This window comes from Mustela putorius, unplaced genomic scaffold (genome assembly GCF_011764305.1).
Source record: "Mustela putorius furo isolate JIRA1106 unplaced genomic scaffold, ASM1176430v1.1 tig00000145_pilon_pilon_pilon, whole genome shotgun sequence".
NCBI lineage: Eukaryota > Metazoa > Chordata > Mammalia > Carnivora > Mustelidae > Mustela > Mustela putorius.
In genome coordinates this window covers 1,432,253-1,447,973 of record NW_025421294.1, presented here as the reverse complement: position 1 = coordinate 1,447,973, position 15,721 = coordinate 1,432,253, and the positions used below count along the sequence as shown (strand labels likewise).

The 15,721-nt window shown below is 41.5% G+C and overlaps 2 protein-coding genes across 8 annotated transcripts in view; one reads left to right on the top strand and one right to left on the bottom strand.

Moving 5' to 3' along the window:
• On the bottom strand, positions 1–4,550 carry LOC101677903 (small EDRK-rich factor 1). The gene is made up of 3 exons (XM_004764488.3): positions 4,381–4,550; positions 3,480–3,588; positions 1–260 (listed from the first exon to the last, which is right to left on the bottom strand). The coding sequence occupies exons 1-3, from the start codon at positions 4,385–4,387 to the stop codon at positions 188–190; spliced, it is 189 nt and encodes a 62-aa protein (XP_004764545.1). The 5' UTR covers positions 4,388–4,550; the 3' UTR covers positions 1–187.
• Positions 4,551–8,838: 4,288 nt separating this feature from the next.
• The window catches only part of BDP1 (B double prime 1, subunit of RNA polymerase III transcription initiation factor IIIB), a 96,058-nt gene continuing 89,175 nt past the window's right edge, over positions 8,839–15,721 (top strand). For 3 of the 7 annotated variants that reach the window (XM_045075237.1, XM_045075236.1, XM_045075240.1), the window contains exons 1-3: positions 8,839–9,282; positions 12,598–12,874; positions 15,565–15,674. In XM_045075237.1, the coding sequence (XP_044931172.1) occupies positions 9,071–9,282; positions 12,598–12,874; positions 15,565–15,674 (599 nt within the window). In that variant the 5' untranslated portion in view covers positions 8,839–9,070. The remainder of the gene's footprint in view (positions 9,283–12,597; positions 12,875–15,564; positions 15,675–15,721) is intronic. The other 4 variants (XM_045075239.1, XM_045075238.1, XM_045075235.1 and 1 more) reach the window with 2 other exon arrangements.

The following is a 15,721-nucleotide window of genomic DNA, read 5'->3' as shown; positions in this document are numbered from 1 at the left end:
TCACATGAATGGTTAGTGTTTTATTCTTTGAAGAATGGTTCTGAAACATTACACTAAGGCTGAAAGGTAAAGTTTAAAATAGTTTTATAAGGATATAACATATAACTGTTAGCTCCACAAATTTTTGACCCTTCGAGCTTATGATACACCTAGTCGGCAGCAGCACCCAGGTTTTTCCAAATAGTCATCATTTTTCTCTTGTCTGCATAGACTTCTTCTCATTAGCTGCCTTCTGCTTTTGTTGCATTATCTCAGAGTCCCTATAATGGGGGAAAAGGCTGTAAGTTGTTACAGAAAAACTGATTACATGTTCTGTTTTGTATACATAACCCATTAAACATATTAGAAAACAAACTAAAAGATATAAAGATTCAAGTGTTTCTGTTTTCATGGCAACAGAATGGGAAAACAAAGTATGGAAGGACTTTGAAGTCACATCTTATTTTGAAAACCATCTCTATTGTTATGATCTTGGGCAAATAACGACCTTTCAAAATCAGAAAAGTAGTCACTAGGGTTGTTTTGTGGCATAGCTATGAATATATCTATCTGACATCAGGCAGCTATGTACATAAATAATGGCAATTACTTTTGTTTTCAACAAGGTTAATATACTCTATTTTTCTCTCAGAGAAGGGGCATTTAAGAAGTCTCCTAAAGCATAAGAAATAACACGGAGGTCATGGGGAGATGGAGAGGAGAAGGGTGTTGGGGGAAATTGGAGGAGGAGACAAACCATGAGAGACTGTGGACTCTGAGGAACTGAGGGTTTTGGAGGGGAGAGGAGTGGGGGGTTAGGTAAGCCTGGTGGTGGGTATTGTGGAGGGCATGTATTGCATGGAGCACTGGGTGTGGTGCATACACAATGAACTCTGGAACACTGAAAATAAATTTTAAAAATTAAAAAAAAAAAAAAAAAAAAGAAAAGAAGAAGAAGTCGTCTTCTAGATACCCAAAATGGCCCTAGCATTAGGACATAGATGTTATGAAGCAATTCAGTTTCTTACAAGCCTGAAAGCCCAATAGCTAGTGATTAAAAATGGATTACCCTAAAAAACAACAGGATATTCAGGCGTTTCCTTAACACTGTGTCTCTGGCTGAACCTCTATATCATATTAATGGTGAACTACAACCAGACTACCTGGGCTAGATGGGCTAGATGGTTCAGAAAGTCCTTATTTTAAAAAATACATTAAATGGCTTTGTAATCGACACCTGGCTGTGTGCCAATTTGCTGGTTCTGGGTTAAGTCTAATAGCAACTGTTATTACCCCCATGATTCAGACGAGATCGGGCGCGTTCAGGGTGGTATGGCCGTAGACTACCCCCATGATTCAAATTAAAAAAGTTTAGAACTAAATAATTTACCTTAAATCATTTAAAACCCAAGTTTGTCTAATTTCAAAGTTCAGGCTCTTTCCTGTTATCACATAGATTTAGTGTGAGATTTTAATACAGGTGAGTAGCTCTGTCCATTATAATAGACATTTCTGTAAAGCCAATAGCAAAGATGAGGAATGAGGATGAAGGAAAACCAGGATGGCTATAAAGAAATGAAGTATTGGACGCCTGGGTGGCTCAGTCGTTGAGTGTCTGCCTTTGACTCAGGTCATGATCCTGGAGTCCCAGGATTGAGTCCCGCATCAGGCTCCCTGCTCCGTAGGAAGCCTGCTTTTCTCTCTCCCACTCTCCCTATTTCTGTTCCCTCTCTAGCTGTGTCTCTGTCAAATAAATAAATAAAATATTTAAAAGAAAAAAAAAGAAATGAAGTATCATGGAATAGGATAGTAACTTTTCTGTTTGAAACTGAACTCTATTGCACTTGCTTTACCCTTAGTAATGTTACTGAAATTCAGAACCTCAGTTTCCTATCCTATACATCGAGGCTAATATCACTTTTCAGGGTAACGAATAGAGATACTAAGTATAGAGTATCTAGCGCAGAGCTTTCTAACAAATGGATATTCATTTAACAAGGACTATTACTGAGCTAGACTAGGGTTCCCCACTAAAAATTTCAAGGTCACTGATTTGTACCATGTTCACTTTTATTGCAACGTGGGTAAACAGAAAATTTAAGGCAAACCTTATCACTTTAATATCACAGAAAAAAAGCGTGAGGTGATAATTAACCCAATGTGTACTTGAAGTGATGACTCAAGAGTCACATTCTCCACTGACTGAGCTAGCCAGACAGCCCCAAACGATTATTATTTTTTTTAAAGATTTTATTTATTTGTTTGACAAACAGAGATCACAAGTGGGCAGAGGGGCGGGCAGAGAGGAGGAAGCAGGCTCGCCGTGGAGCAGAGAGCCCGACTCGGGGCTCGATCCGAGGACCCCGAGATCATGATCTGCGCCGAAGGCAGAGGCTTTAACCCACTGAGCCACCCAGGCGCCCCTCAGACGATTGTTCTTAACTCTAGTTGCACATTGGAATCAGCTGGGGACATTTTTTAAAAGCAGGTTTAACTTAGTCACAATAAAATTTACCTAGAGCACCTACTATGCCCAGCCCCAGACCAATTAAATCAGGACTGAATTTAAGGTACAGGCTTGAGTAGCCTTTAGGGTTTCCCAGGTGTTTCTAATGTGCAGGCTAGAGGACCACAGAGAAGCCCCACTGAAGCATGTGTAGGCAATTCTCCACCTGCCCTCCAAGTTATACCCAGACAAAATTTGTTTTTAGAATAACATTGAGCTTGTTTATAAATATGAATGCTTTTTAAAAAATTTAAGCTGCAATCCAAATATGTCTGTAGCAATTTTGTATTATTTCTCACATATATAATCATATATCAAGGCTGTGCACCTGCAGTTTTTCCAACGCAAAGGATCTTTATTTTATTTTTTTTTAAAATATTTTTTAAATTTATTTATTTGATAGACAGAGAGAGATCACAAGTAGGCAGAGAGGCAGGCAGAGAGAGAGAGGGGGAAGCAGGCTCCCCGCTGAGCAGAGAGCCCAATGCGGGGCTCGATCCCAGGACCCTGAGATCATGACCTGAGCCGGAAGCAGAGGCTTAAACCACTGAGCCACCCAGGCGCCCCCAAAGGATCTTTAAAAGTCCATATAGCTACATATACTTTTTTGCGTCTCCTTCAGAACCTTAATCCCTGTAATTGAGTCACCTGTCATCTCGACTAGTTTGGGTAGGATGCCTCCTTTGAAAATGCTGTATCCCTAGCACAGAACAGTGCCTACCACGCGGAAGGCATTCAGATATTTTGCTAGATGAAATTTCTATGGTTGTGGTGACTGAAGCCTGAGATTCTCATCAAGACTATTGCTTGAGAGCTGGAAATTTCTCATTCACGTATGGGGGATAATTGCTACCTTATAGTTTCAGTGTGCATGTAACAAATGTTCAGCTGTTACCCCCTATGCAGTTCTAGTTCTACCAAGAACTTAAAAAGTTCTCCCCGTTCTCCAAAACACAAACTTCAGGGACTTGAAAATTCCTTTAGTATTGCTTACCTCTGCTTTCTCTGAGAGGTGGTCAAGCTATCCTCTTTTCTTTTTCCCTTGCTGATTTCCTGGGATTTCTTCATGTTTTTCTGGCGGGCAAGTTCTCGCTGATTTCCTCCTACAAAGCCAAACAGTCATGCTCTTTCCCCCATCTCAAAAATAATCACGAATTCCGCAAAAACGCTCTTATTTAAATGCATCTGAAGCTGGCTTTTTAACAGACACTCCAGCAGAGGAATTACACTGAACACTGTTCCCGTATCTGACGAGGAGGAAGCACAGAGGTAAACACACAAGGTCTTAATACTATCATACCAATGAACGTGTTCACTGGCTGTGAATACCAGGTCTCTTACAACAGGCATTCCACTCCTCTGTCTATACCGGTTAGTATTCCAGATTAAAGTCTAGCTTTTGAAAACCGTGTACGAAAAGAAGAATAGATACACAGAGAACACAGCTCCACAAGTTGGCCCATCACAACTCGACTGTTAGGCGAACAAATGCGGCTGTTCGAGAACAGTACCTGTAGGAGCCAAACAAAAGAACGACGGAGGAGACTCAGTCGGAGCTTCTAGTCCTCAACAGGCCTTAGGATCTTTTAAGTACCAGACAGAAACCCCTTTCAGACCAGGACCCCTCCCGGGGCCGCGATCCTCACACCTCACCTCTGGAAAGGTGTTTTTTACCGTGTAAACTCACACCTGAACAGCAGGTGCATGCCCGATTTCTCAAGCGGACCCGAAGCTAACCATCCCTCTCCCTCTGCGGACTGAGGACAGGGTCCCCGCGCCGCCGGACCGAAGGGGCTACACCAGCCAGTCCCCGCCTCCCGTCCGGCCGCGCCTCGGAGCTAGGCTCTCTCAGCGGACGCTCCCCGCCGCGTTCCCGCACCCGTCCGCACACTCACGGGCCATGCCGACACCGGACCGAGCCTGGGAGAAAGCCGCCACAGAAAGCAACGGCCTCTTAGCACGCTGAGCAGCCGTCCCCACCGGCGGCCCTTGAAGGCTGAGCCCGCGCGGGCCCTCTGCCGGGCAACGCCTCCGCACCTCCCATGGCCCCGCCCACCGAGGCTGGACCGCGGCCGCCCGCAAGCCGGGCGAGCGACTGCGCGTGCGCTGCCGGGGGGAGGCGGGGAACCCCGGCCAAGGGTCCCGGACCGAGAGCGTCTTGAGATTAATCCATTCTCTGGGGTCTTTCCGCCACGCGAGTATGGTCGAGTTTACAAACCAGGTCCTGAGTCTGTGGATTTTACGCACTGTGTACCCAACACTGGGCCCTGGCCAGCCTCTATTTTTTGGTAACGACAAAAACAATAAATGCTACTATATCTCATTTTCCAACAAAGAATATTAACTTTTATTCATCCCTTGCAGAAGTAGGAAAAGAAGGAAGGGGACAAAACAGATTGAGGGTTAACTCTGCAAAAGTCAGTATGGCTCTTTACATATTTTCTTCCTTTATTCCTGCGCCAATGCTGTAACGCAGGCTTCATTGTTCTCATTATACAGAAGAGGATATTGAGACTGAGACCAGGAGCGACTGACCTAACAGGTAGGGACTTGTAGAAGGGAGATGACAATTTAAGACAGACTCTTAAATCTCATCATTTCCCGTTTAATCCCAGTGCCTTTGTCATGGTCGACAGTACTTTAGGAGTTGTAGGTTAATGGCTTTGTGCTGGGGTTGTGTGATGGGAAGGGAATGGCAGGGAATGCAGTTTTATCACACATTCATAATAGCCCAGGATAACCTTGGAACCTGGGTAAAAGCCGTGGTGCGTTTGCCATTGCTAGAAACAGACGTGGAAAGATGCCTGTTGGTCAATGCAATAGTTATATTCTTCATCTATCCCGTTAATGATTACAAACTGATAAATGTGTGGAATTCTGTACACCCTAAAATTGCCCTGTTTTTTAAAGAAAAGATTTATTTGAGAGAGAGACAGAGAGGAATAGACAGCACAAGAGGAGGGAGAAGGGGAAGGAGAGAGGCAGCTTCCCCTCTGAGCGGGAAGCCAGTTGCGGTGCTCCATCCCAGCACCCTGAGATCATGACCTGAGCCCAAACCATGGGTTGGCTGCTTAACCTACTGAGCCACCTAAGTGCTCCCCTAAATCGCCCTGTTTCTAGAATAATTTTATTTTGGAAAATTTCAAACATAAACAAAAGTATAGAAAATACTATAATGCACTCTCAAGTATATATGACCAAGATTCAATAATATTTATTTTAACTCTGAAGAATCACCTATTTTAGAGAAGGTAGGAGAAAATGGTGAAGACTTAGAGCACTGGAATATCTTGGTTGAAAGCCCAGCTTTACCATGGAGTAGATATGTGAACTTGGGCACGTTACTTCATTGCAGTAAAGCTTCATTGCCAGTAAAATGGGAAGGCAGATGTTCCTCCTTAATTAACTGAATTAATGTACGTGAAGTACTAAGTGCCCAAAACATGGTAGCCCTCAATAAATTAGCTATTATTGTCATTCTTTTAAACTCAGAGGGCCTTGTGTACTTGTCACACTTCTTAAGCCCCACCTCTCTTCAATAGTTCTTATGGGCCAAGAGTCTGATTCCATTTAAGCAACTTCTTCTGGAGTAAGGAGTAGGGGGAAAAGACTGACTTTCTGGCCAGGCTCATAAAGAAGGAAACGAAGCAGTTTGGGATTGGAAGGTAAGTAGTAGAGTTGTTTCTGTCTGTGGTCTTAATTTGCAGTCTAATTGAGCTTTATCTTTGGGGCTGCAAATATACTTTGTGAGTTGTAGGGTTACGTAATGATGTACACAAGAAATGCTGGGTGTATCTGCCAGAGAAAACGGAATATTTTTGAAATTACTGTGCTACCCTTATGAATTTACTGCACAAACTTCGTTCTGTAACAAATATCTTAGGACTTAATATTTACTTATTTATTTTTATTTTTTATTTTATTTTTTAAAAAAGATTTTATTTATCCATTCATGAGAGACAGAGAGGCAGAGACAGAGGGAGAAGCAGGCTCCAGGGAGCCAGATATAGGATTCGATTCCAGGATCCTGGAATCATCACCTGAGCTGATAGCAGTCGCTTAACAGACTGACCCACTCAGGCACCCACTTATTTATTTTTAAATATTTTATTTATTTATTTATTTGAAAGAGAGAAGGGGTGGGTAGAGAGCGAGCTTGCCGAAGGAGGAACAGAGGGAGGGGGACAAGTAAGACTCCAAGCTGAGGGCAGAGCCCCCACTGGGGCTCAATTTCAGGTCCTGGGAATCATGACCAGAGCTGAAATCAAGAGTCAGAAGCTTAAACAGTGGCGCCATCCAGGTGTGCTTGACTTTATATTTAATAATAAAATTAAATCTGACTTTGTTCCCTTCTTTATACTAGTGAGAAATTAAATCATTGTCATTATTGATTGCCTTACATACAGAATTGTGGGAATGCCCTAGATTCTGAGGTGCAACAGAACATTTGGGGAAAGGCAATGTGCCCTTGTACCAGAATATATTGTGCAAAGCCCTGTGGTCCTGGTAGTGGCTCCAACATTCCTGAAACATCTTTAGTAGGGGTTTCTTTGTTAAGTTCTGGAGCTTCTCTAGGTGTATCTGAAGCCCTGTTCCCTCCCCCGGGGTCCCGGAGGGAGCCCACAGAATCTACAGACCTCCAGTTTCTTTCCAGTTTGAAAGGAATCTCTTCTCTCTTCTGTGCTTTCCATCCTTGTTATCTTACTCTCAAAAACACTTGCCTTTCTTTCTCCTTCTTGATGACATAGCAAGGATTAATTAATAAAGGATTTAATTCCTTTGACATTTTGTTATTAATGTAGTAGGATTTTTTGTTAAATCTTGTCCTTCCAGGGACGCCTGGGTGGCTTAGTTGGTTAAGCAGCTGCCTTTGGCTCAGGTCATGATCCCAGCGTCCTGGGATCGAGTCCCACATCGGGCTCCTTGCTCCGCAGGGAGCCTGCTTCTCCCTCTGACTCTGCCTTCCACTCTGTCTGCCTGTGCTCGCTCTCGCTCGCTCTCTCTCTGACAAATAAATAAAATCTTAAAAAAAAAAATCTTGTCCTTCCATGAAGGATGTCCGGCCTCTCTGTTGCAACGAGTCAGAGAATTTATACTGCAAGTTCGAAAACTGGCTCATAGTGTGTAAGGCCAATCTCATCTATGGCCATTTTTCCTGACATTCTAGAAGCCTAACCATCCTACCTACAATAAGCCAGGCTTCCATTAATCTCTGTCATAGTACACTTTACTTATTTAAACATTTTATTTATTTGTTTGACAGAGAGAGAGAGACAGCACAAGTAGGGGGATTGACAGGTTCCCTACTGAGCAGGGAGCTGGATGCAGGGCTCTATCCCAGGATCCTGAGATCATGACCCACCAGGAAGGCAGGTGCTTAAGCGACTGAGCCACCCAGGTGTGCCTGTCATAGTACCCTTTAAATTTGTTTCATAGCATTTAATAAATTCTTAAATTATCTTGTTCTTTTGTTGTATTTTTTTCTCCCCAACTCAGAGTGTCTTGTTTATTGCTCTATTTCTATTTTCTGAAGCAGATTAGGAATACTTATGCTAATTTATTCTAACTATATAGTTTTAACTATAATAATTTTTGAACAGATATATTAAAAAGTACACAAAGGTATACAGTGAGTGGTCTTTCTCCCACAACATGGTCCAGAAATCTAGCTCCCCTTCTAGGAAGTAATTTACCAGTTTCTTCATACCTGAATTTGTAATTTATGTTCTACTCAGTTTAGAATTTCTAAGTTCTGGGGATGTGCTGGTGAACAGGAACTACTATACAACACCTTTTTTTTCAAGTTTTTTTTTTTTTAAGATTTATTTATTTGACAGAAAGAGAGAGAGAGATATCACAAGTAGGCGGAGAGGCAGGCGGAGAGAAAGGGGGAAAACAGGCTCCTCGCGGAGCAGACAGACCGATGGGGAGTGGATCCCAGAACCCTGAGATCATGACCTGAGCTGAAAGCAGAGGCTTTAACCCACTGAGCCATCCAGGCGCCCCTAAAAAAAAGTTTTTTTTTTTAAATTGTTTTTAGTAATCTCTACCCCCAATGTGGGGCTTGCACGAGAGTCCCACACTTTTTCTGATTGAGCCAGTCAGGCGCCCCATGATTTTCATAGTCTCCGAAAGGTTTGGGTTGAGGGGCTTGACTACCTCCTTCCCCTCCTTTCAGTAACATCTAAGGATTCCTGATGAGGTGAGAGGGGTTCACCGTGCATCCCAATTTCCGGTTTACAGGAGACTCTATAGTTTGACAGTTACCATGGCTCCGGGAGCTGTGCGTCTTACGTTCTTCCGCGGCGCTGGCTGATGGCGTCATCAGTTCCGGCGCCCTACGAGGGCGGGGAAGCAAGGTACTGGGGGGAAACTTAGCTATTAGTGCAGCAGGGTCATGAAGAAGAGGCGGCGGCGGGAGGAAGGAGGAGGCGGCGGGGGTGAGAAACTGCGGTAGCTCCCGGCTGGACTGGTGGCGTGGCTGTGTGGAAAGGGCGTAGTTCTTAATCCCTTCTCCGGGCAGCGGCCGGGGCTCGGGGCTGAGAGCGGCCTTGGGGCCGCCTCCCCGGGCCCCCTGGCTCCGCCATGTTCCGCAGGGCACGCCTTAGCGTGAAGCCGAATGTCAGGCCTGGTGTAGGCGCCAGGGGTTCCACCGCCCCCAACCCCCAGCGTGGACAAGAGGCGCCCAGGCCCCAGGATCCTGCAGCGGCCTCCTCCCCGAAGCCAGCGGAGTCTACAGATGTGCCCCCGGTGGATTGCGGGGGATCTGAACCCCAAGAAAAGGCTCCCAAGAGCAGGTAAGTGCATGCGGTGGGGAGCATTTTCCTCTGCCCCGCCTCTATGGGGCTGTCACCTGGAAGCTGACCAGATGAATTTACCGTAGGAGTCTTCCGTCGCCTGCTTTAAGCCTTAAGAGTTGAGGCCCTATGAACCTACTCCCAACTGCAGTTTGTCGTTCTGTCCACAAGGTGTGGCAAATGTGGATTTTGTTAAGGTTTGTAGATTCCCGGGGTGAGGACCATGTCTTCAAAACGTGGTGGGAAGAATCCACATGTAACAGTTTTGAAGTGAAAAGTATCCACACTTGGTAATGTTCATTAGCTTAGATTACTTTACCGTAGTTTTTATTCTTCCGGAGTACACGGAGGAGGTTAAGTAGTTTTTAAAATTTTAAAAACATTATTTTTAAAAGACCAATGTTACTTTGGTTCTGCTAATTTGTGTCAGTGGAAAGGAGATGTGGTTATTTGCTTTTCTTTGAGGGCGTGCCCTTTTATAGTGGTCATGTTTTCTGAAGGGAAAAGCATGTGCCAGTGCCACATTTGGATTTAGGATTTTTTTCTTAATTTAACAGTTTGTCAGACTTGGCCAGGCAGAATTTACTTACTCTAAAATGGAGATAATACTAACGTGCTTTGGAGAGTTATTGTGGAGTTTAGAAAAAACTGACATAAACTGTCTTGCATAGGACATGGCAGAATAGTTGCGTACAAAAAGATGTTTGTTTAAAATAAATGCGATGAAAAAAAATAAATGCGATGGTAGTAATTAAGAAAGTAATTAAAGTTAAGACATGTTGGGCTGCTAATAACCCCTGTTTCTGTAATGTGAATGTGAGGAAAGCAATAAAACCTGACCCTATTAAATGACAATGAGATGGTATAAATTCTCTATATGCTCTGACAGGAAGGTGGAAATTTTACTCCCTTTCTTTTTGGCCAAACTTTTGGCCTGTACTGGTGCTGGTTATAAGGTGTTATTTTGCCAGCTTAGTGATGATTAGTAGCTTACAAGTTTTTTGTGTGAATACTTTTTCAAAATTTCTCTAAAAAAGGAAATACAAATATTAGTCACTGTTAATGAAGTTTGAAGAGATCCTGTTAATTACATATAAGTGTGTGAGGTTTGATAATTTAATAAATTACTCAGGTTCTGTAGTCTTGAGACATTTGAGGTTGAGGATATTTGGTTTCTTGGAGTTGGCATATGGGGAGTATATATTTTTTTAACCTTTATTTTGGTGGGTCTTTGCAGTTGTAAAAATACGTGATAAAAATATAGGATGTATATTTTGTCCTTGTGGTTTCAGCATAATTGGGTGAAATGTACATGGTGCATGTATCACGTTATAAAGGCTGAGATATGAATTTAAATTGGACAATTTTTGGGTACTTGGCTAACTTACTCAGAAGAGCATGCAACTCTTAATCTTGGGACTGTAAGTTTGGGCCCTATGTTGAGTGTAGAGATTATTTAAAAAAAAAAAAAGAAAACTTCAAAAAAATGGAGATTTCTTGGGACGATTATTCTATAGGTTAAGGCGTTTTCCACTTGTATTTATTTATATTTAAGAGTTTATATATTTATTTGTCAGAGAGAGAGAGAGAGCGCTTGCACAGATAGGGGGAGCAGCAGGCAGAGGGAAAGGCAGGCTCCCTGCTGAGCAAAGAGCCAGATTCCGGGCTCTATCCCAGGACCCTGGAATCATGACCTGAGCCCAAGGCAGATGCTTAACCACTGAGCCATGCAGGCATCCCTGTTTTCCACTTTTATACACAACTAATCATAACATGAAAGTGTGGACTACTTTTTTTTTCCCTTTTGAAGGTTTTATTTATTTATTTATTTATTTTTAAAGATTTTATTTATTTATTTGAGAGAGAGACAGTGAGAGAGAGCATGAGAGGTGAGAAGGTCAGAGGGAGAAGCAGACTCCCCATGGAGCTGGGAGCCCGATGCGGGACTCGATCTTGGGACTCCAGGACCGTGACCTGAGCTGAAAGCAGTTGTTTAACCAACTGAGCCACCCGAGAGAGCGTACACAAGCGGGAGGAGAGGAGAAGGGAGGGGGGGAGAGGAGAAGCAGACTCCCCACTGAGCAGCTAGCCCGACATGGGACTTGATCCCAGACCTGGGGATCATGACCTGAGAGGAAGGCAGATTCTTTACCAACTGAGCCACACAGGTGCTGCAAGTGTGGACTACTTTTAATATATTTTTAAAGATTTTATTTATTTATTTATTCTACAGAGAGAGAGAGAGAGACAGCACATGGAGGGAGAGGGAGAAGCAGACTCCCTGCTGAGAAGGGAACTTCATTTGGGACTGGGATCATGACCTGAGCCCAAGGCAGGCACTTAACCTGCTGAACCACCCAGACGCCTCATCTGCTTTTAATTTTAAATCCTCTTATCTTTTTTTTTTTTTTTTTAAGATTTTATTTATTTATTTGACAGAGATCCAAGTAGGCAGAGAGGCAGACAGAGAGAGGGTGGGGGGAAGCAGGCTCCCTGCTGAGCAGAGAGCCTAAAGTGGGGCTCCATCCCAGGACCCCCAGATCATGATCTGAGCCAAAGGCAGAGGCTTTAACCCACTGAGCCACCCAGGTGTCCCTAACCCTTGTATCTTTTTGACTTAATTTCCTTTCAGGCCATTCCTGAAATACGTATATCCAGTCTGAGCTATATACCTACTATGTAATTTGGAGTACTCAGTCACTTACTTACTTACTCAAAGAAAAAGGAGTTTGATAGCTGTGTAACTAGTTACCCAACAAAAGATAAATGATTTCTGCTCCATATAATACTTGGTTTGATTAATGAAGCTAAATGAATATTCTCAAGTACTGCAGTAAAGGTATTTTAGAAGTTTGAAGTTTTGTATGTTTGGTTTGGCTGATCTTAGGTTGATAGAGTAAAATTTCAGTAATTTAGGTCAATTCAGGAGGATGTTAGTATAGATTATCAAGAAAAACATTTGTCAGTTATCTAGTGGTTCAAAATAGGGTAATTAAACTTTAATTTTTAACTTGGCCTTTTGTTTTCCTTGAAAGAGTTAGCGTGAGCATGAAACAATATGTTCTATTGTCCTATGGGATTTGAAGTTTGAAAAAGATCAGTAGTCTTTTTAGAATTAATATATCTATTAAAAACATTTACTAAATAAAATTTTTATTGCAGTTGCTGTCATGATTACTGTATATCTCAAGTCATTGAGTTTTTTAATAATGAGGTTCTATTGTTTTAGATTTTCACCAGGCTAGTTTTTTAAAACTAGAATATAAAAGATCCATGGTACTCTTTTTTTTTTTTCTTTTTTAAAAATTTCAACAGTGATGAAAAGACTGACAGTGAGAATTATGTTGAAGAATCCAGTAAATCTTCCTCTACTGTTTCACAGAGAAGAAAGAGAATATCAAGTACTCCTACTCTGGTTAAGCCTGGTGTCACTGTTCCTTCAGAATCTCATCCCTTATCTACAGTTAATCAAGAAGTTGCACAGCCGAACCCTGTTTCAACAAAAGAGAAACAGCCATGTTCAGACAGATATCGATTATATAAAGCCCAGAAACTAAGAGAAATGTTAAAAGAAGAATTGAGGAAAGAGAAGGTAAGGGAGACAAAAAATCACATTTTGACCAGTCCCTGCTAGAATTCTGTTTTTCTGTTAGGCATCATTTGGAGTAAAAGTATCTACAGCATTTAATGGAACATAATCAATTCATATCCCTTTTGTTTTTGTTTTTATTATTAACATATAATGTATTACTTGTTTCAGGGGTACAGGTCTGTAATTCATCAGTCAATATCCCTTTTGTTAACTGATTGATTAATAAGCACAGTGGACTTAATAAACTTTTCCCCCCACTATGTTAATTTTTATATATTCATCTGTATCTTTCATTGTTTTTGGTGAAGGCCACAAATAGAAGTTCTGTACATTTACATACATAAAAAGTATAGCAAGTATATTTATAAAATAAATCTTCAGTCTGGTTTTTCATGATGTCCAAGTGACATGAGTTCTATTTGTTTTAATTAAGACAAATATACTTGAGCAAAATGAATTGGTAATATTTTCTAAGTTGACAATATGGAAATTATAAATGGGAAAAATTTGCACGTATGTGTAGAGTCCGTCTTCTTCCTTTTTTTTTTTAAGACTATCTTTTAATCTTAAAGATAGGTTATTTTTTGAAAAGGGCACTGTACCAATAGAGAAGCATATAAATCTGCAGTTAGATACTTAAGATTTGAATCTTAGAGTCGTTGCTTACTATGTAACCTTGCAAAATTTAATTAATTTTTCTGTGTCCTCATCTGTAAAATAAGACTGATGATAGTATGTATCTCATTGGAGGTTGTAAAGATTAGATGAGCTTATACGTGTAAAACACATTTAGACTACTTTTCTGCTGATAGTAAGAGCCCAAAACATGTTAGCTCTTATTCTTAAATACAGAATGCCCTTTTTATTTATTTATTTATTTTAAAAATTTTTAAATTTTTTATTAGCACATAATGTATTATTTGCTTCAAGGGTACAGGTTTGTGAATCATTAGGCTTATACGTTTCACAGCACTCATGATAGCACATACCCTCATCAGTGTCCACAACCCAATTACCTTATCCTTCCTCCCCAATCCCCCAGCAACCTTCAGTTTGTTTACTGAGATTAAGAGTCTCTTATGGTTTGTGTCCTTCCTGGTCCCATCTTGTTTCATTTTTTCCTACCCTCCACGACTCCCCGCCCTGCCTCTCAAATTCCTTACATCAGAGATACTATATGATAGTTGTCTTTCTCTGATTGACTTTATTTTTTTTTAAAGATTTTATTTATTTTTTGACAGAGAGAGAAATCACAAGTAGGCAGAGAGGCAGGCAGAGAGAGAGGGGGAAGCAAGCTCTCTGTTGAGAAGAGAGCCTGATTCAGGGCTTGAACCCAGGACCCTGGGATCATGACCCAAGCCGAAGGCAGAGGCTTTAACCCACTGACCCACCCAGGCACTCCTCTGATTGACTTTTTTCGCTTAGGATCATACCCTCTAGTTTGATCCACGTCATTACAAATGGCAGGATTTGGGTTCCTTTTTTGATGGCTGCATAGTATTCCATGGTGTGTGTGTGTGTGTGTGTGTGTGTGTGTGTGTGTTTATGTATATATGTATGTATATACATACCACATCTTTATCTGTTCATCTGTTGATGGACATGTAGGCTCTTTCCATAGTTTGGCTATTGTGGACATTGCTGCTATAAACATTTGGGTGCACATGCCCCTTCGGATCACTACATTTGTATCTTCAGGTTAAATACCCAGTAGTGCGATTGCTGGGTTGTAGGGTAGCTCTATTTTCAACTTTTTTTTTTTTTTAAAGATTTTATTTATTTATTTGACACAGAGAGAGAGATCACAAGCAGGCAGAGAGGCAGGCAGAGAGAGAGGGGGAAGCAGGCTCCCTGCTGAGCAGAGAGCCCAATGAGGGGCTTGATCCCAGGACCCTGAGACCATGACCTGAGCCAAAGGCAGAGGCTTAACCCACTGAGCCACCCAGGAGCCCCTATTTTCAATTTTTTGAGGAGGCTCCATACTGTGTTCCAGAGTGGCTGCACCAGCTTGCATTCCCACCAACAGGGTAGGAGGATTCATTTTCCTTTCTCTGCATCCTCGCGAACATCTGTCATTTCCTGACTTATTAATTTTAGCCCAGAATGCCCTTTTTAATTAAGAGGAAGGCGCTTAACATGGTGCTTTTTATTCTATTACATTTGTGAAGTACACATCACTGTTTTACACAGATGGAAATAGGCTCATAGATGTTACTTGCTTTGTGTCAAACACCAGTGGGATTTGAATCTGTTCCCCTAAAATTGAAGTCTTTCCAGATGTTCTATGTTTATTGAATCTGCTTAGGTAGGGGAACTAAAAAATTAAACATTTGCTTCAAGAATTTTATGAAATTCACAGAAATCCAATTCACTGTAATGTTAAAAAAAAAGGCTGTATGTTTATAAATTCTTAGTAAACTCCTATAGTTAGAAGACATTTGTATGATTTATACATTGAGCTTTTGTCCAGTCCTGGAGACTTTTGTTTTTAAGGTTCCTTGATGCACTACAACTTTTTAACATTCACTTGAAGAAATTTTTCCTTAAATTAGGAATAATTGTGGTAGGAATAATATTAAATCACTTGGAATGAATGCAGCAGTGAGCTATACCTAGGAGTATAGTACATGTGAAATTCTTCCGTATTTGTAAAATAAAAGTGGATCTTTGTATGTGTTTGCGTGTAATAGAGGCAATGGAAAAACAAGTATGCCATAAATGAAAGTCAGAAGCCACCAGATCGTTCAAAAATGACTATGAGAGATTTCATATATTACCTGCCAGATAATAATCCAATGACGTAAGTAAACTTTACTTGTTTTCCTTTCTTAGAGTGTATAGTGACTT